The 21413-nt window shown below is 41.6% G+C and overlaps 1 protein-coding gene across 12 annotated transcripts in view; it reads right to left on the reverse strand.

Annotated features, from left to right (window-relative positions):
* The window catches only part of TSEN2 (tRNA splicing endonuclease subunit 2), a 49722-nt gene extending 28514 nt beyond the window's left edge, over positions 1–21208 (reverse strand). For 3 of the 12 annotated variants that reach the window (XR_012159867.1, XM_073352251.1, XM_073352250.1), the window contains exons 1-4: positions 14434–14632; positions 7945–8152; positions 6797–6878; positions 6620–6656 (exon numbers count right to left, since the gene is read on the reverse strand). Coding sequence is in view for 11 of the 12 variants with exons in the window: in XM_073352251.1 (XP_073208352.1) it covers positions 6620–6656; positions 6797–6878; positions 7945–8152; positions 14434–14624 (518 nt within the window). In the remaining variant the exon portion in view is untranslated. Of the gene's footprint in view, positions 1–6619; positions 6657–6796; positions 6879–7944; positions 8153–9007; positions 10165–11108; positions 11141–14433; positions 14633–21114 lie in introns of those variants that run through there. The other 9 variants (XM_073352258.1, XM_073352257.1, XM_073352249.1 and 6 more) reach the window with 9 other exon arrangements.
* Between the last annotated feature and the right edge of the window lie 205 nt (positions 21209–21413).

The following is a 21413-nucleotide window of genomic DNA, read 5'->3' on the forward strand; positions in this document are numbered from 1 at the left end:
CAGGCCCAGATACCTCCCAGATACCCTTGGAGCGAAGGGAAACTGAATGTGGGCGGGAAGAAGGTCACCGCATGGAGGGACACCGGAGCACAAGTCTCAGCTATCCATGCTTCCTTAGTGGACCCCAATTTAATCAACCCAGAGATCCAAGTGACGATTCAACCCTTCAAGTCCAACTCTTTCAATTTGCCTACAGCCAAGTTGCCTGTCCAGTACAAGGGCTGGTCAGGAATGATGATTATCCCATCCCCATGCTGTTGGGGGAAGACTTGGCCAATCATGTGAAGCAGGCCAAGAGGGTGGGAACGGTCACCCGCAGCCAGGCTAAACAAGCCGTGAGGCCTAGCTCTGTTCTGGAAACTTCTATCAGGACCCAGTCAGAGGTGATGGACCCGGACCCCAGGCCAATGTCTGCAACAGCAGTAGTGGATCCAGTCCCAGAGATCCAGACGGAACCAGTCCCAGAACCGGAACCAGCCGAACAACCAACACCAGACCCAGTGTCAGCACTGAATCCAGTACTTGCAACCTCAACACCAGAGGGCCCCACTGAACCTGAACTGGCAGTAGCCGATAACCCTACACAAGAGGCTCAGCCGGAGCTTGAATCCCAACATAGTGCACCAGCGGAGAGCGGTTCACAGTCAACAGAAACAGCTCCATCCCCTATATCGCTTCCAGAGGGACCAAGCCTAGGTCCACAATCCCATGAGGAACTGATGTCTCCAACATCAAGGGAACAGTTCCAGACCGAACAGGAAGCAGATGAAAGCCTCCAGAGAGCTTGGACGGCGGCACGGAGCAACCCACTGCCTCTCAGCTCTTCTAATCGATCCAGGTTTGTTGTAGAAAGAGGACTTTTATACAAGGAAACTCTTTCTGGGGGACACCAGGAAGACTGGCATCCTCAGAGACAGCTGGTAGTTCCAACTAAATACCGGGCCAAGCTCTTGAGCTTAGCCCATGATCACCCTAGTGGCCATGCTGGGGTGAACAGGACCAAAGACTGTTTGGGGGGGGTCATTCCACTGGGAGGGAATCGGCAAGGATGTTTCTACCTATGTCCAGTCTTGTGAGGTGTGCCAAAGAGTGGGAAAACCCCAAGACCAGGTCAAAGCCCCTCTCCAGCCACTCCCCATCACTGAAGTTCCATTTCAGCGAGTAGCTGTGGATATTCTGGGTCCTTTTCCGAAAAAGACACCCAGAGGAAAGCAGTACATACTGACTTTCATGGATTTTGCCACCTGATGGCCGGAAGCAGTAGCTCTAAGCAACACCAGGGCTAAAAGTGTGTGCCAGGCACTAGCAGACATTTTTGCTAGGGTAGGTTGGCCCTCCGACATCCTCACAGATGCAGGGACTAATTTCCTGGCAGGAACTATGGAAAATCTTTGGGAAGCTCATGGGGTAAATCACTTGGTTGCCACTCCTTACCACCACCAAACAAATGGCCTGGTGGAGAAGTTTAATGGAACTTTGGGGGCCATGATAAGTAAATTCATAAATGAGCACTCCAATGATTGGGACCTAGTGTTACAGCAGTTGCTCTTTGCCTACAGAGCTGTACCACACCCCAGTTTAGGGTTTTCCCCATTTGAACTTGTATATGGCCGTGAGGTTAAGGGGCCATTGCAGTTGGTGAAGCAGCAATGGGAGGGATTTACACCTTCTCCAGGAACTAACATTCTGGACTTTGTAACCAACCTACAAAACACCCTCCGAACCTCTTTAGCCCTTGCTAGAGAAAACTTACAGGATGCTCAAAAAGAGCAAAAAGCCTGGTATGATAAACATGTCAGAGCGTTCCTTCAAAGTAGGGGACCAGGTCATGGTCTTAAAGGCGCTCCAGGCCCATAAAATGGAAGCATCGTGGGAAGGGCCATTCACGGTCCAGGAGTGCCTGGGAGCTGTTAATTATCTCATAGCATTCCCCACCTCCAACCGAAAGCCTAAGGTGTACCATATTAATTCTCTAAAGCCCTTTTATTCCAGAGAATTAAAGGTTTGTCAGTTTACAGCCCAGGAAGGAGACGACGCTGAGTGGCCTGAAGGTGCCTACTATGAAGGGAAATGTGCTGGTGGTGTGGAAGAGGTGAACCTCTCCATGACCCTTGGGTGTATGCAGCGACAGCAGATCAAGGAGCTGTGCACTAGCTACGCGCCAACGTTCTCAGCCACCCCAGGACTGACTGAACGGGCATACCACTCCATTGACACAGGTAATGCTCACCCAATTAGAGTCCAACCTTACCGGGTGTCTCCTCAAGCTAAAACTGCTATAGGACGGGAGATCCAGGATATGTTACAGATGGGTGTAATCCGCCCCTCTGAAAGTGCATGGGCATCTCCAGTGGTTCTAGTTCCCAAACCAGATGGGGAAATACGTTTTTGCGTGGACTACCGTAAGCTAAATGCTGTAACTCGCCCAGCCAACTATACAAAGCTTATATTCTACCAGCTAAAGTTAAAAATTCTTTTCCTTGCCCTTGGATGGTATTGCTGCCACCAAGTGATTTACATGAAAATTCAGGGAAGGGTCACTTGGAATCCCTATTCCCCAAAAATATCCCCCCAAGCCCATTCACCCCCTTTCCTGGGGAGGCTTGAGAATAAACTACCAACCAACTGCCTTAGCAATGTGAGCACAGACCAGACCCTTTGTCTACGAGACACTGAAATCTACCAGGTTCTTAAAAGAAGAACTTTATTTAGAAAGGGGAAAAAAAAAAAATAAAAGAATCACACCTGCAAAATCAGGATGGAAGGTAACTTTACAGGGTAATAAAAAGATCTGAAACACATAGGATTCCCCACTGGGCTCAGCTTCACAGTTACAAAAACAGGAATAAAACCACCTCTGTAGCAAAGGAAAATTCACAAGCTAAAACAAAAGATAATCTAAAGCATTTCCTTGCCCTACTTACAATTTCTATGAATTTAGATGGATTATTCCAAGTATATTTTCAGGAGATGTTGTACCTGCTTGGCTTCTCCCGCCGTCCGTAGAGGGGAACAACAAAGAGAGAGAACAAACAAAACCTTCCCCCCCACCCCCAGATTGGAAAGCATCTTTCCTCATTGGTCCTTCTGGTCAGGTGCCAACTAGGTTATTTGAACTACTTAACCCGTTACAGGTAAGGCGATTCAGTATAGCTGCCAAGGAGGGGCTTTATACTACCCTTCTCTCTATATTTGACACCTCCAACAACAACAACAAAAATTTAGCTGTAGGGAGAGAACTCCAACTCCAGCTATTTGGCAGCCACAGGGGTAGAATTTCTGCTTCTTTTTTCCTTTTAACAGGCCAGCCAGCCATTAGTTAAAGACAACTATTTGAAATTTGCGAATATCTTGATCAAAGATACCAACTCAAGTACAAATTGAAGGTCTAGGGTAAAAAAGTGAACACGAGACTATAATTCCTAAATAAAAAAAAATGCTTACTAATCTTTAAGATAAACCCAAACTAAAAAGACATCATCAACTTGAAATCCACAGAGTTTTTTGTTTTTTTTAATGGTTTGAAGTAATTTCAGGCACTACATAAGAATGGCCACACAGGGTCAGAGCAAAGGTCCATCTAACTCAGTATCCTATCTTCTGATAGTGGCCAATGCCAGTGCGCCAGAGGGAATGAACAGATAATCATAAAGTGATCCATTCTCTGTCGCTCATTCTCAGCCTCCGGCAAACAGAGGCTAGGCACACCATCCCTGCCCATCCTGACTAATAGCCATTGATGGACCTATCCTCCATTAATCTATCTAGTTCTTTTTTGGACCCTATTATAGTCTTGGCCTTCACAACATCCTCTAACAAGGAGTTCCACAGGTTGACTGTGCATTGTGTGAACAAATACTTCCTTTTGTTTGTTTTAAACCTGCTGCCCATTAATTTCATTTGGTGACCCCTAATTCTTGTGTTATGAGAAGGAGTAAACAACACTTCCTTGTTTACTTTCTCCACACCAGTCATGATTTTATAGACCTCTATCATATCCCCCCTCCCCCTTAGTTATCTTTTCCAAGCTGAAAAGTCCCAATCTTATTACTCTCTCCTCATATGGAAACTGTTCCATACCGCTAATAATTTTTGTTGCCCTTCTCTGAACCTTTTCCAATATATCTTTTTTGAGATGGGGTGACCACATCTGCACGTAGTATTCAAGATGTGGGTGTACCATGGATTTATATAGAGGCAATATGATACTTTCTGTCTTATTATCTATCCCTTTCTTAATGATGCCCAACATTCTGTTCACTTTGACTGCCGCTGCACATTAAGTGGATGTTTTCAGAGAACTAGCTACAATGACTCCAAGATCTCTTTCTTGAGTGGTAACAGCTAATTTAGACCGCATCATTTTATACGTATAGTTGGGATTATGTTTTCCAAGGTGCATCACTTTGCATTTATCAAAATGAGAGACGTGTGTGTCTCTGCCAATTATGTGACTATACAATCACAGTTTCTTATTTTTAAGACTTTTTCTCTCTCTTGCTGTTGCTATGTAAGAGATGCACACAAGCAGGAAGAAACTGACTGCCTATTTAGGGGAAATAGTGAAACTAAGGGTTGTTAAAAATAAATTTTAATCTTTTTCCAATCATCATAATTTTAGTTCTTACTTGTAATAGTAGGCATAGAATTTTCAGAGAGAAGTGGAATTTTTAAACTGACAAATTGTATTTCTATAGGAGATTATTCTGATACCTAATTTAAGACAAAAGTCCCAAACGGTTATAATTATAAAGACAATTATAGTCAGCTACATAGTTTTAAAACTAACAGTATGAAGAGTATTAGTAGTAGTAGTAATAAAATACTTTACCTCCCCAACTGAAATTTTAGAGATGGCAATTAAGTAGAAAACAAAAGCACTGTAAGAACAATTAAAACCAAAACAAGTTATGCAGATGAACATGAAATTCAAATCCCTCTCTTCAAAAGGAAAGCCCTGAATCATCCAAGGCTATTTACTACAGACTGGTTTTAAATGGTTAAAAATTTTGATCAGCATATATAATATTACTGTCATATTATATAAGATGGTTTCATACAGGGCTGTCCCTACACGGGTGTGGGGCCTGGGGTGGAAGTGATGGATTCATCTCTTCTGGGAGTGACCGCGCTGGCCAGTTGCACTGGCCTGCGCGACACCCTAAAGTGCAGGGCCTGGAGTGGGGGGCCCCTAGGGCGGAAGTGATGGATTCGTCTCTTCCAGGACCGATCACACCGGCCAATTGCACCGGCCCACGGGGCCCAGAGCAGTCGCCCCGATTTGCCCTACCCAAGGGACGGCTCTGGTTCCATATCTTTCATCACCAAATAAAATAGACGAACTTTTATTGTACTCTACTGGATAACCATACAATAGCACTTACAGTGCATAGCATTTTAGTCAGATGAATAAAATGCTTTGAAGCATGCTGTATATCCTGCAATAATGTGGATGTCACTATTTCACCATGTTTATTCCTCCCCACCCCCAGCAACTGTTCCTCAGACATTCTTGTCAACTGCTGGAAATGGCCCACCTTGATTATCACTACAAAAGGTCCCCTTCCCGTCCCGTCCCCCCCTCCCTCCCCCCCACTCTCCTGCTGGTAATAGCTCACCTTACCTGATCACTCTCCTTACAGTGTGTATGGTAACACCCATTGTTTCATGTTCTCTGTGTATATAAATGTCCCTACTGTATTTTCCACTGAATGCATCCGATGAAGTGAGCTGTAGCTCATGAAAGGTTAATCTCAAATAAATTTGTTAGTCTCTAAGGTACCACAAGTACTCTTTTTACTATTGCTATTGACACCTGAAGTGGTTAATACCATTTATTAATTTATTTTGTGGTAGTGTAATTATGATGCATTTCTGCAGTAGCATACATCTGATATTAGGAAGTGGGTGAAAGCAGCATTTGACATGTGTTTACTTTAAATTGAAATGGTTATTATAAAAAAGACTACATTTTGTAATCCTGTGGGTATGAAAAACAATATAGCAACTAATTTATGCCCCCCACTGGTTGTTTCTTAAACTAGTTGGTTGAATTTAAAACAAAACACCCCACCAATTCCATAACTTATTTCTTGCATAATAAACAAAAATACTAAATCTGAAGTCATCATGCAGGCAAACTCAGGAAAAAGATCATGCTATGTCAGATTAAAATTTTATGTAAAACATTACAATTGTATTAAGTGTTAAAGACTATTTCTGCCCCCTCTGAATGAGCCTAATAAGCAAATAGGAAAACTATTAAAAACAGCCCCAGAATAGTCCCCCTTTTTTTGTTGCAGAAGTATAAAGGTTTCCTTCTACATTCACATAATCATGAATCAGTTGCTCATATTATAGTGAATACACTCTTGGCTCTAACCCGCACTGCTTACTCAAGCAAAACTCCCAATAGCTACATGGAAAAAACAATGCTAGGAATGTTATCTAATATTTTATCTGTCTTCAATAGGATTTAGGAACTGGAAACAAGGAAGAGAAACAAAACTATGAGAATCAGCCTTTTTACAAGCCAGTTTGGGAACCATTGGGCTAAAACATGAAGCAGAATGGACTGTTACTGTACAAACTTAGGATGAAGTAGGAAAGTTGCACTTACTTTTTTGATGAGAGTATGGGCATGTTTATCTTGACATCTGCATTAAAAGAGAAAATGTTATTTACAAGTGTTTTGGCAATGCAACGATCTACATGCATGGATCTGCAATTAATAATTAGGACAAACCAAGTGGATATTACTAAAACTGTCAAGAGAGTGGAAAGTAGTATGATTTACCTTGCCACTTAGCAACCAATAAAGGGTCTGAAATATTGTATTCTGGTCTGCTTCTCGAAAGGATACCTTTTCCAAAATAGCCCTGCAGGTGCAGGGAAAAAAAAGTTGATCAGAATTATTGATACAGAAAATAGAAAGGAATATCTATCCAAAGATCTAGATGCCCCTATCATAAATTACAAAAACACCATTAGATCAACCACCAAACTCACGCACCCCAAAGCATGCGAATTCTCTCAAAGGCCCACCTCTGCAGCAGCCCATGTAAACGTCTTGCAGTATGCTGCGAAGGTCAATAGATATGGGCTATTTCAAAACAGGAGTGAAAATCTGTTGCAAAGCTTAGTGTCCCCTCACAGAGAATGCACTACCACCAGCGCCTTCTCTTTTAAACTGAGAGGTAGTCAGCTTGAGTGCCACTGCCAATTTCATCTGTGGTATTATGACACAAGGATAGAGGCGATCTTTCAAGTAGTGAGGTGCCAAATGATTTGTGGCTTTATGCATCAAACCCAGCACCTTAAATTCAATTCAGAAGCCAAAAGGTATTCACAGCATATCACGGAGTACCAGTGATATGTGCAGCCATGTAATGGCCATGCCGCTGCATTCTGCGCCAGCTTAAGTTTCCTGACTGATCTAAGGTTTGTTATTTAACCTCTAACAATTAACAATTAATCCAATATTAGGCACATAGAGTTGAGATTAAATAAATGTTTTCTTTATTAATCCTAAACATTTGCATAAGCATAAAACTTTAATAGTTTTTTAATCAAGATGCTATTAATAATTTTTAGAATATATTATTTTTATACTGATTACTAAGTGAGGTTCCAAGAACAGGAAAGTCCTTGAATGATATTCAATTACTATAAATCCTATTGACCTTATTATTCTATTACCTTATTATTGACCTTATCATTGGGCATTAGGAATAAAGAATTATCTTTATTGCTAGTTTTATGACTTCTGATGCTGTATTACCATTTTGCTCTAAAAATTTTTTTTTTCAGGTTAGCAATAAAATGCTTATAAATTTCATATGGAACACAGATCAAACTACGCTAGAGAACGTTGTGTACGGAGAACGTTAGCGATACCACAAATAGCATGCATTGAACATAGAGAATTCAACCATGGAATGTCACCTTGCTATACAGCTGTTCTATGTCTTCGGGGTTCCTCACAATTACATTGTTGTTAATAACTTCAGCCTGGTATATCTTGAAATCCTTCCCACAGATGTCTTCCTGGGAGGCAGGAATAGGGAATGGCGAATCATATGACTCAAACACTCTTCTTTTCCTTCTTGGGGCATGGAAAACTGTTTCTGCCATTTCCCAATAGTAATTTTCCCTATACAATAATAAGGTAAAGACAAAGAGCAGAAAGAGACATTTTTAATATTTTAGAAGCTGGTTTATTTTACTTACCTGGACATCATTTTTGGCATTGCAAATCAGCAATAAAACCCAGGTCTCCCAACTCCCATTCTCTAATCACTACACGATACACCAAGAATTATTTCTTTAACAAGTTATTCTCATTTTCTGTATTGCAGCTGGACCTAAAGGCTAGGTCCCATTGTGCTATCCATTGTACAAACATACAGCAAAGAACCAGTCCCTATTGAAAAGAGTTTACAATCGAAGTTTAAGAGGAGATACAACAGGTGGATACGACAGACAGGGTAGCACAAGGTAACAGTAAGACAATTACAATGAAAAGGAGTACTTGTGGCACCTTAGAGACTAACAAACAAGTACTCCTTTTCTTTTTGCGGATACAGACTAACACACCTGCTACTATGAAACAGTTACAATGAGCACCAGTCCCAGCATGCTGCTTAACTATTGTTAAGTGTTTTGTAGGCATCATGACAGGGGTGAAAGGATTTTAAAGAGCTTTTTAAAAAGAACAATGTGGTGCTTTGGAGATTTTTTTTTTTTAAACCAGAAAAGCTCCTTCCATGCATAAGTAGTGGTATAGGAAATAGCACAATAGTACTCTTCAAAAATTTGACAAATGGGCAATCAACAGTGGTGTCACTGGTGGCAAATCAGAGGCTGTTGTCTACATCTCAGTAGTGTAGACAAGGTAACAGGGAGGGCATTTCTATGTTGACTGTTATTATTAAAGACATGCCTACTGCCACAAACCCATCAACAATATAGCACACATAACCAAAAAGATGGGAAGGCATAGCCAAACCTTTTTTTAAAAAGTGCTCTGTTCTTCCTGTGGGAGACCAGTAAACCAAATAACCAGCTAGATAACATTTGTAACACACACTGCCTTATTCTCTACTATTGGGCACCCTGTCTAACTTAGGCCCGTGCAAAGTAGATGTAAAATCACAACCAGACCAGACGTGTCCTCTCCCCCCAGCCTTTTAACATCTTCTTTGCATAGCACCACCCTGTGCCAGGCTCTGGGAATCAGGTACTGCCTTTCCCTACTTATCACAGGGTATGTTTACGGCAGCACGCAAATAACGAACGCAGAGGGGACAGGCCATGTCAGTGCAAGGTCCAGTCACTGTTACACTGGGACATCAGCAGCATCACCATACTGCGCATACAGGCATCATCAGGCGGTCTCCTCGCCACAGAGCGGGGCACAGCGGAGGTGCTGGGCGCCACCAAGGGAGGCTCGAGGTCTGATGTTCTAGCCCTGTGTCCGCCATGCGTGCAGGCCATACACCTACTCTGAGGCGCGGAGTGACTCTCGCCGGCCCCCCTATGGCGGTGGCTGAGGCTGAGCCGTGTCACGGGCTCCCCAACGCCACAACAGCCTGTTCTTCTAGACTAGGCGCCCTTCCGTTACCATAGCAACCACGGGGCCGTAAAACAGCGACGACGTCGCAAAACAAACCGACTAGCGGCGCGAGGGAGCCCCGCGACCTCTTAGACTTAAGCCCAGCCTCTCTCAGGCCCCCGTTTCTTCTCGCGCGCACAAGTGGGGGAGCGAGCTTGGAAGTAGTTAACGCTAGCTTCCGCGCATGCGCACTTGACTGGCTCTGGGAACGGAGGAAGCTGAAAGGCAGGCCGAGAGACCACCCCCCAAATTACAAAGGGGCCGCGCCCAGTGGGCCGGGCGCTGCCAAATGTGGGGGGTGAGGAGGAGCCTTCGTCGGTCCGCCCCACAGGTTGGGGGAAGGGGCCTTATCACCCCATCTCACGGCGGGGCGGGCCCTGGGGCAACCCCAAATCCCTCGCCCCCCTTCTGCCCCGCTCCCACAGAACCTGGCTGCGCCCAGAGCAGCGTTCGGGTAGGAAAGGCGAAGCGGCTCGGTCGGGTAACGCCTCTCCTCATGTCCACCCGCCCACGTGTGACGTGGCTGAGGCTCAGCGCTGTTGCAGTAACACCTAGAGGGCTGGCGCAAGCTGGCCCGTGTCTGTTGGTACAGTATTTATTGACCGGTTGCTTTTTTCAGAGAAATAACTTGCGAATAAAACCAAACAAAAATCTCTTCCAGGGACATTTTCTATACAACTGCTTCCTTCTGTGGAGACCCACTTTACATATGCTTCTGCACAGAGTTCAGTTAAGCTACTGTGAACTTTGATTCGCTTATCAGATAGGCGAGAAAAAAAGGAGGACTTGTGGCACCTTAGAGACTAACATTTATTTGAGCATAAGCTTTCGAGAGCTACAGCTCACTTCATCGGATGCATTTTGGGGGGGGGGGGGGAAACACAGACTAACATGGCTGCTACTCTGAAATTTATCAGATAGGCTAATGCCAAAAAATACCTTGTTCATTTCTTCCACAGTATACAGAAAGCAATTGTTTACCTAGAAACATGGTGAAACTTTTTTGTTCACTCTCTGATCTCAACCATCAGCCTCATCTGTGAACTACAGCATTCTGGGAAGCAATACACAGTTGCCAACTTTCATGCAGTAAATAAGCACCCTGACTTTCACAATAAGCCAAAAATCAAGCCAATCCCATTTCAAAACAAGGCTAAAACAAGCCAATCCCTAAGAACCTCAACACTCTGACTAGATCGCCCAGGCCTGCAGTGTGGGACTGTGGTGGGCCTGCTGTGCACCCCTGACTCTCCCCTCCCTTACCCCCCTCCCTCCCCCCCCCGCTTGCCAGGAGCCAATAGAAAAAAAGCAGCAACAAGTTACAAGTCCAAAACTAGCCAACAAGCAACTCACAAGCCAATTAAGCCAAAACCAAGCCCAATTTCTGCATTTTTTCCCCACAGGTTTGGCATATCTGTAGTAATATGAAAATAAGCATATATCAAAGATACCCATTGGCTTCAGAACTCCCACTTGCAACACTGCTACAAGTTACCTTTAAACCAGGAGAAGCATCTACCCTTCGGTAACTATTTCACATTCTTAGGGCTTATTAGAAGAAATAGAAACTCAGCCTGGTATAAACTTCTGTAAAACTTTGCACATGTAGCATTTCCTCTTTCTCAGGGATGTGAGTCATAACATTATAAGCGAACAATGTATTCCAGTAGAGCTTTTAATTCATTTTGGATTGCATACAAAAGAAAAACTAAGATTCCACAACATTTAGTTTAATAACAAACTGAAGTTTAGTTTAGTCTCTAGCTTTCACAAACTCATCTCAAAGTTTTCTTATCAAATATTAGCTGTAGTCCACACCAAAATGTCATACTTCTTTAACACCTTTTCAAAATAAAAACTCAGCCCTCTGTTATCAGGCAATATAGTCAGTGGGTGGAGGCAGGGTTGTGGTTATTTACATTAGCCAGTTCCAACTACCCTGAACTGACAGAAATTCCCATGGAAATTCTGGTTACGTTAACTTTGACTGAGATATGGGACTGTTTTTGGAAACTTTAAAAAACATCTAGGGAATACTTTTAACTTTTATTAATATGTGGTATCTGAATTTAGTTTATTAAAGACATAAATCAAAGTTGGCTGCTGCTTAGCTTCAACTGGTTTTCACAAGAGAAAAAAAAAAAAAAAAAACAAGGAGAGAAGCCAGTCATATATCGGCCAAGTGTCAACCTTGTGAGAAATCCCACAATATGAGAAATCCTGGAGCCCTCAAAAATGAAGGAACGTGAGGTGAATAGTATTAGAATAGGATGTATCAAAAATGAATGTGTAATTACAGAATTTATTTCAGACTTGGCAATAGCCTTGTGTTCCCAGATATTGCAAGCACATAGGTGAGGAACTGTTAAGGATCATTCACTGCCTCCCATCTACATGCAGAACTCTCACTGGCATCCCATGATATTACCATAACCATCATGATGCATATACAATTATGTTTTCACCGTATATACTAGCCATCCAGCTACATTACACAGCCTTATACATTATACAAATGTGTAAGCTTTAATTTTCATGAGTTCTAGTTTCCCTGTTAGAGCACTGAGTTCCCATTCCCCTTCTCCTCATTCAAACACACCTAAGGCCCCAACCCACAAGTTTCTAAATGACTTCAAGTCCTTTTATATCAAAAGGAGTTGAGGGCACTTGGTACCACAAAGGATAGCCTGCACTAGAGGCCCAGTGGCAGATCCACTCTTTTTGACAGAGGAGTAAACTAATCCCTTTGTAGATCATTTAGTGTTTCTCCTTCATTAGTTTCCCGAATGGGGTGTGTTGCCTTCAATCATCGAATTTGCTGCTGGTCCAGTGAATAGGAGACCAGGTCACCAGCAAGGCAACCCATACATTTCCATTTAATTTTTTTTTTTTTTTTTTTATCATCTCTCCTAGAACAAGGGAGATTGTAATAATTAGTTGCATCCACTAGATGTCCACATTCCAGCAAATTTCAGCCATAACACCTTAAAAGAATACAGTAGGCTCCTGCAGAGCATGTAGAACTTCCCTAGTCTATTGAAAAAAGTAAACAAATTTTTTCAGCTTACTGGGTTTTTTCCCCACGAATGGGTTTGTCAGGCTTTTGGTGTAAAATTGCACATGATTCAACACAACAGCCAAAAATAGCTCCATTTTTATTATATTTATGATGCTAAATTTACAAAAGGAAACTTTTTGACTGACACACTCTTCAAGTACCTAATATCAGTGGTTTTCAACTAGGGGTATGCATCCCCCAGGTGGTACGCACAGGTCTTCCGGGGGTACAAGAACTCATCTAGATATTCGCCTAGTTTTACAAAAGACTGCATTAAAAGCACTAGCAAAGTCAATACAAACTAAAATTTCATACAGACAAAGACTTGTTTATACTGCTCTATATATTATACACTGAAATGTAAGTACCATATTTATATTCCAATGGATTTATTTTATAATTATATGGTAAAAATAAGAAAGTAAGCAATTTTTCAGTAATAGTGTGCTATGACACTTCTGTATTTTTATGTCTGATTTTGTAATCAAGTACTTTAAAGTGAGGAGAAACTTGGGGGTATACAAGACAAATCAGACTCCTGAAAGGGATACAGTAGTCTGGAAAGGTTGAGAGCCACTGCCCAATATTAACTCACTGATTATATTCACTCTTCTTATGATTCTCCATCAGATGGCACACATACAGTATTAAAGAGCAAGAAAAAAATAGTGGGAAATTGGAAATTATAGTTTTGGTGCTAAATTTACAAAATGGCTTCAGTTTTGCCTCTAATTTTTCCCAATGTAGTTCCTTTTGCGTTCATTTCAGTGAGCACATTTCCACAACTCTGGCACACGTTTTTATAACTCTCATGCACAATGGTTAAGCACATACTTCAGACATCGCAGCTAGCTTCTAATATTGGTGTGTAACATTTGGCTGGTCATTTGACTGTTTGATTGGTAATGGGAAGAATAATTATACTAGCATGCATGTAATCATGGTAATTGAGCACACATGCTTTTGCACTCACAATTCTAAAATTGGGCCTGCATGCACACGTTTTTGGGTCTGATTCTCATTTCCACTGAGGCTCCTTTTCATTGTTCTAGCAGTGCAAAGGGGCCTTAAGGGGAGTGAAAATTACAACATTTACTACTCCCTTTTAAAGCATGTTCCCATCTCCTGCCAAAATAATGTATTTAGAGCTCATGAAAGGTGACAGATCTTCTATTATCTGCAGAACAGGCATAGATTAATAGATTCCAAGGCCAGAAAGGACCATTGTGATAATCTAATCTGACCTCTCTGGCAGCAAAATTTCTCCAAAACTGCTGATTTGCCTCATCATAGATCAGGATTGAGCAAGTTAGTAATACTCCCATTAAGTCCTAGGCCTATCTGGTGATACTGCTAACATGGGTACCAATTAATGTCCTCTGTGGTGATGTTTTTGTGATTGCGACTGTTGGGGGTTGGCTGTGTGCTCCAGGCTGGCAGTACTGCCTAATGGCAATACTCCAAGACATAATGCCTAATGGCAAGAGTCCAAGGGTCAATTTACCTGGCAGTTACAGTTCAGGGTAGTGTGGCCCCCTGGTGAGAGTCCAGAGGATGCCTTGCTCAGCAGCTATGATTCAGGATAATGAGACCCAGTGCAAGAGTCCAAAGGTCGCTTGGCCTAGTGGCTATAGTTTGGGGGTAGAGGAACCTGGGTCCACCTACTCCACTGGGTTTCAAACCAGGGATCTTCGAAAAAGTAACCCTTGCACAGGTCTCAGGGCCTGATACCCTCAAGCGCACTCCCCGGGTTACTTCCTACCCTTGTTCCAGTCCCTCCAGTGTCATCTTTGGTTGGACTTGGGGTCCCTCCTGTGTTCCCCTCTGATCCATCTCCAGTGTCTGTTCTGCTGGCCACAGTGAGTTGTCACCCTTAGCTTCCGCTTGACGGGCTTCCAGCAGCTTGGCTATGAGCCTCTGTCCTGGCAACTTCCTGGCAGGAGGCAGCTGCATGTGACTGCTCTCCTCCTCAGTCAGTCCAGATTGAGTGGTGTCCTTCCCTTTTAAATGCTCCCTTCCTCTGGGAGCATGCCCTGCAGAGGCAAGGGGGCATGGCCTCTTGAGCCCACAGCAGCTCTTTTAACCCTCGCCTCACCAATGCGGGGCTGGTATACCCCATCATAGGGACACCTCAGAACTGGACTGAGGCCACCAACTAACTTCAGACACTGGCCAATTCCAAAGATTTGAAGTGTAGTAATGATTTCAGATTACAATCTATCCTGGGCTGCATTCATAGGTTTGACCTAGAACTGAAAACTTCATTTTCAATTACTGTTCCCCTTCTGCTTTGCTTAGCATTTGCCGTTTTATTAAATGTAAGGTAAAATAGGCGTCAGAGGATGATATGCACCTGAGCATTGTAAGACTGAGCTGCTGGGGCCAAATTCAGCCCTGGCATAGTGGCTATAACTCCCACTGAAGTTGTACTCACTCCAGGGTTGAATTTGACTCCATGCCTTTTGCCTGGTTTATAATAGAGGGTCAGAATAAGGACCTTTTTTAAATCATAAAGTTTGTCTGTATGTTTTCACCATACAAGATGACAAGTGGGTGTTACCCCACATAACCTCATCATGGCCTGATTCATCAAGGCACTTACACTTTAAGCACATTAATAATTCTGTTGACTTCAATGGGACTTCTGTATCAGGGTCCATATATTTCTGAAATATGTGTGGATTTAAGATTTATCCTAAATACTGCTCTGGGATCATGTGTCTTAACTTTCTAAAGGACAGAATAATAACCAGATCAGGATAAATCCCTAAATCATCACATTTTTAAAACTGAAATAAAGCAAAAAATTAATTTGCTGCCAAAAGTATATTGCCTTAAAAAAACATCCTCTTATGAAATATGTCCCAATTTGTAATATTTACTTTCCGTTTATTTAATAACAGGAAAAGGTTTGCAGCTCCTTTGTTGAGTTTTACATGTCAGCAGCTTAAGATTCCTCTTGCTTTTTTCAAAATTTAATTTTATCAGAAAAAAACCCATACGCCATGGCCTATACTAGGAAATATTCTTTATTTTAAATAAATTTATGAAGAGGCAAAGGAAAACAACTGCCTCTCATAAACCAGTGGAAGTACCCTTATAATGGATTGGTGGCTGGGCCTCCTACCCACTTCTGCTTCTTCATCATTGCTTTTTCTCCCATGATCTCATTACCTCTCTGGTCTTTTTTTAAACTAAGATTTTTAATTTTTAAATTCTTTTTTGTCCCCTCCCTTACCTGCTGGGCATCTCCCTCCCCTGGTGGCTCAGCTCTACTCAGCAGAGAGTTAGATGTTGCTCATGCCTGGGGAGTGCCCATTGATGGATCCATAGGACCAGGCTTGGTGTGTTTTTGCGACTGAGCTGAATGTCACAAGAGCAGAGAAGTGATGCTTGGGGTTGGTGGGCTGCTTTCTGATTCTGTGTCTCTATACATATGGGCTTCCTCTAGCTGTTGTGGCCGGCTGTACTAGAGTCCTCTAGGGGAACAGGGAGGGAAGGCAAGTGGTTTTCAAAGAGCTTTACACTTCTTACAGCAATCCATTACATTGTTGTATGCTGTGTTGTGGTAGCCATGTTGGTCCCTGGATATTAGCGAGGCAGGGTGGGTGAGATAAATATCTTTTATTGGACCAACTTCAGGTCTGAAGAAGAGCTCTGTGTAAGCTTGAAAGCGTGTCTCTCTTACCACCAGAAGTTGGTTCTATAAATGATATGACCTCATCCATCTTGTCTCAGTAGTACTTACATCCATTTAGGCCTTGTCTCCGTAAAATGACAGCCATGTTAGAGGATCAAGTTACAGCATGGTTTTGTCCTAACCATCTTAAAAAAATGGGATGGTTTTGCCACTGAAGGCCAGACCAAGTCATGATAAGTAGTCTGGTTCTCTTAATATGGTTATAACATGCTTTGATCTTGCTTTAACATGATTAGGACACAAGCAGGTGGTAACTGGGTTCCCTAACATGGTTGTAACATGGTTTCAGCCATGTTAGTCCATATCCGCAAAAAGAAAAGGAGTACTTGTGGCACCTTAGAGACTGTTTTCAGAGTAGCAGCGGTGTTAGTCTGTATTCGCAAAAAGAGAAGGAGTACTAGGAGTACTCATCTGGACTACAGTTACAACAGTCTCTAAAAAAGAAAAGGAGTACTAGTGGCACCTTAGAGACTAACCAATTTATTTGAGCATAAGATTTTCGTGAGCTACAGCTCACTTCATCGGATGCATTCAGTGGAAAATACAGTGAGGAGATTTATATACACACAGAACATGAAAAAATGGGTGTTGTCATACACACTGTAAGGAGAGTGATCACTTAAGATGAACTATTACCAGCAGGAGAGCAGGGGCGGGGGAGAAAACCTTTTGTAGTAATAATCAAGGTAGGCCATTTCCAGCAGTTAACAGGAACGTCCGAGGAGCAGTGGGAGGTGGGGGAAAAATAAACATGGGGAAATAGTTTTACTTTGTGTAATGACACATCCACTCCCAGTCTCTATTCAAGCCTAAGTTAATTGTATCCAGTTTGCAAATTAATTCCAATTCAGCAGTCTCTCGTTGGAGTCTGTTTTTGAAGTCTTTTTGTTGTAATATTGTGACCTTTAGGTCTGAGATCAAGTGATCAGAGAGACTGAAGTGTTCTCGGACTAGTTTATGAATGTTATAATTCTTGACATCTGATTTGTGTCCATTTATTCTTTTACTTTGAGACTGTCCGGTTTGCCCAATGTACATGGCAGAGGGGCATTGCTGGCACATGATGGAATATATCACATTGGTAGATGTGCAGGTGAACGAGCCTCTGGTAGTGTGGCTGATGTAATTAGGCCCTATGATGGTGAATTTATTTGAGCATAAGCTTTCGTGAGCTACAGCTCACACATCAGCCACACTATGGGAGTGGATGTGTCAATACACAAAGTAAAACTATTTCCCCATGTTTATTTCCCCCCCCACACCCCCCCCCCCACTGCTCCTCGGACGTTCCTGTTAACTGCTGGAAATGGCCCACCTTGATTATCACTTCATTATGCTCAAATAAATTGGTTAGTCTCTAAGGTGCCACTAGTACTCCTTTTCTTTTTTAGAGACTGTTGTAACTGTAGTCCAGATGAGACTTTGGAATGTTTCGATTTTGTGCTCTTTGTTTAAAAAAATAAAAAATAAAATAACTCATAAAAGTAGGTTTATATCTGAACTATGGGGCAAATCCTGCCCCTCCTCCTTTCTGAAGCCATGGAAGAGACCCTTGCACTGGAATCCAAAAAAGGTAGTAGAGATAGGACTTGGGAGGAATTTGTAAATCTATAGTGCAGGGCCTTTTTTAAGCAGCACACTAATTCAGAGGTGCTCCAAATCTCAGAGGATGTATTTCAATTTGAAAATGATAGCTTTCCAAACTGTTAACCCTTTCCAAGACTGGCATACTTCAGTGCACCTGACTGATAAATGCTGCTGCATTCCTGAAGGCTATGTTATTCTGAGATTGTGTTTTTGCATGCTTATTCTCACACAGGATAAAATTACACCAAGCTAAAGTTCTCTTGCTCAGACCCTTCCTGCATAAATTTAAAACAGAGACATTCAGTCAAACAGTGTGTGGGGCTGCATTTGAATGCTGACAGTCCAGTCACTGCAATGCACTGTGTTATGAAATCTACTGTGCTGATTAATGATCTGATAAAATGTCATGTCACAAAGGAAGAATCTGATTAACAGCCACGTGACTGCTGGTTATTTGTACTGTCTTTCAGATCTGTATTAGAGTAAATACAAATGTACAAAGTGAATATAAACAGAATGTTCCTACAAGATTTAGCATGTCCCTGCAAGATTATACATAGGCTTGGAAGAACTAGATTTTTATTGGTAAATGTCGATTTCACCATATACACACAAACTGATAATAATAGTCAAAATTTACAGATAGGCAAAGTAAGAAAAATGCTACTTAAGAATTTATTATAATTTGATTTAAGGATATTTACTTTGTATATTTTGACAGTGATGTCGACAATTTGTGTTTTAAGTTATAAAGTTTTAATTTTTTGAATCTCAATGTTTACTGTCATTAAATAGTTATTGTCCAGCCCCCCAAGTATCTGATCCCCCATGATTTCCCTCCACTATGAACATTGAAAAAAATCAGTAAAAACTAAAAAAAGTTAAAATGAACATGAATATTAGCTGTTGAAATTATAAAAAAATCAAATTCTGCCACATCTAATTATACATATTTGTATAGTGCATAATGCTTGCTCCTCACCCCACTCTTTTACTGACAATAGCAAGCAACAACAACAAAAATCACACAGCCCACTCTCCTGCTGGTAATAGCTCACCCGAAGTGATCACTCTTGTTATAGTATGTATGGTAACACCCATTGTTTCATGTTCTCTATGTATATAAATCTCCCCACTGTATTTTCCACTGAATGCATCCGATGAAGTGAGCTGTAGCTCACAAAAGCTTATGCTCAAATAAATTTGTTAGTCTCTAAGGTACCACAAGTACTCTTTTTCTTTTTGCGAATACAGACTAACACGGCTACTACTCTGAAAACAGCCCTAACTGTATAATTTACTGATCTAAAATAGATTAGATCATTTTTTTCAATATCTAACATATTTTGTATAAATGATTTCCATTCTGTTTATTCTGAAACATTCACAGCTTGAATTGCTTATTAAATGAAGATCACCTAGAATCTGTCACAGATGGAAAAACTACATCTGTGAATCAGTGTACTCCATTCATTGGTTCACACAGAGCAAGTCCCACAAATCTGCTCCCAAATCTGTAAAATGTTTCTGGGTGCTGGCTTATGCATCTGGAGCTTAGCTGAAAGGTTTGTAAAAAAATCACATGGGACTACTTAGCTTTCTGATAAATATGCCTCTGAGGAGGCTCATGTATATGTTGTTTAGAGCGGAAAATTCTGGAACACTTACACTTGCTAAATTTGCTCCAGGTATACTTGTTTCAAACAAATATATTGGAATAACTGGAACAGTGGGATAAAACTTCCTGTCAAATCATGCCTCTTTTGGATAGCATGGACAGATTTACATGTAATCTAATGTCTGCCTCTCTCCTCTCCACTCCCTCTCCCTGACCCAATTAACTGTGTGGGGGATGATAATATCCTGGAAGACAAAAGTCTCCACGGCACATTTATTCCACTTTCAGTTGTGTGTGCATATGGCTTTCAGGACATAATTGAGACCCTAGACCGAAACTCTACCCTTATATATGCGGGTTTCCATTACAGTTGGTGGACCACAATCATGCAAGGACATCACACCTTTATGATCTCCAGTCTTGACCACTACAAGCTCCGCTGTGGCCTTCCTAACACCCATCTTTCCATCCTCAGGTCCAATCAAAACACAGCTGGTAAGATTGTTTTCCTGACCCATTGTAATGACCATACCACCCTGATTCTCCTTCTCCATTGAAGAGATACAAATTTATTGTCCTTACAATTAAGGCCCTCCACAATTTAGCCCACCTTCATTTTACCAAAAATCTGGATCCTATTGCATTGCCTTCTATTCCACCAGCAGTGCTGGCTTCCATCATCCGCTTGCCCATATCTCCCACAAGCATCTTTGTTCTCTTTTCCATGCCACCCTTTACGCATGGAACATCCTCCCCAAATGAATCAATAGGGCTACTACCCTGTGTTTCTTCAAATCCCTCCCCAAAACTCACTTCTAGCAGGATTCTTATGGTAAATTGACAATTGAGAATGGCTTGGTCAATGACCAGCAAGGATTACTGATATAACTAATTTCTCGTTTATTTCTTAAAAACTTCCTCTGACTTGAAATATGCTAATTGTTATATAGCTAATATGCATTCCTCCCACTGTTACAAAACAATTGGAGGGGGTGAATGAGGGTAACACCCGTTTGTTGCATCAGGCTAGTCTACACTACAGACTCTTGCTGGTGTAACTATGTGGGACGATCCCTGACTGACATAACCAAGCTGAGAGAAACCCCGAGACACTTATATCAGTGAAATTGTGCTTTTAACAGTATCACTTGTTTCAGTCATCATGGAGTCATTTTGCTATCCTGCTACAAAGCACAGCGTTGTCAGTGTAACTACATCCACACTAGGAGTGCTTTGTCAGTAATAGTATATATGTAAAGCATGCCTAGCATAGACATGGCTTTAGTTTAGATTATATGCTCGTCAGGGAAGGGACCATGTTTTCAAATGTGTAATGGAGCCTCAATCCTTCTTGAGTCTTTGGGCATTAAGTACTGCAAATACATAAAAACATGATAGTAATCAATTTATTTAAAGGTAAAGGTATATTGTAGAAACTATAGGAGATCCCAAACTAACAGAATATAATTGTAGATTTATATGGCAAATTCATGCAATTTATATATATATAAAAAAACAAGAGAGTTGAAATCACATACTCATTTCCCCCATGTAACACCTAATGACCTCACAAACACCTAATGCCATGCGGGACATGCAGTTGTCATTTGCTACTGTGGAAGAAAAACAGAACACTGAACTCAAGTAAAAAGTCTTTGAATTCACCTTTAAATTCAGAATAAAAAAATCTATTTACACTCAGTACGCCTTACTGTACAGCAAAAACAAGTTTACTTCACATGCCATTTTCTTTTATAATCTGCTCTGACTCAAGTGCTGAATAAGTATATTATTTACAAAATATCTCTATCACCACACATTTATCTTGCCAAAAGGA

Source organism: Lepidochelys kempii, chromosome 7 (genome assembly GCF_965140265.1).
Source record: "Lepidochelys kempii isolate rLepKem1 chromosome 7, rLepKem1.hap2, whole genome shotgun sequence".
NCBI lineage: Eukaryota > Metazoa > Chordata > Testudines > Cheloniidae > Lepidochelys > Lepidochelys kempii.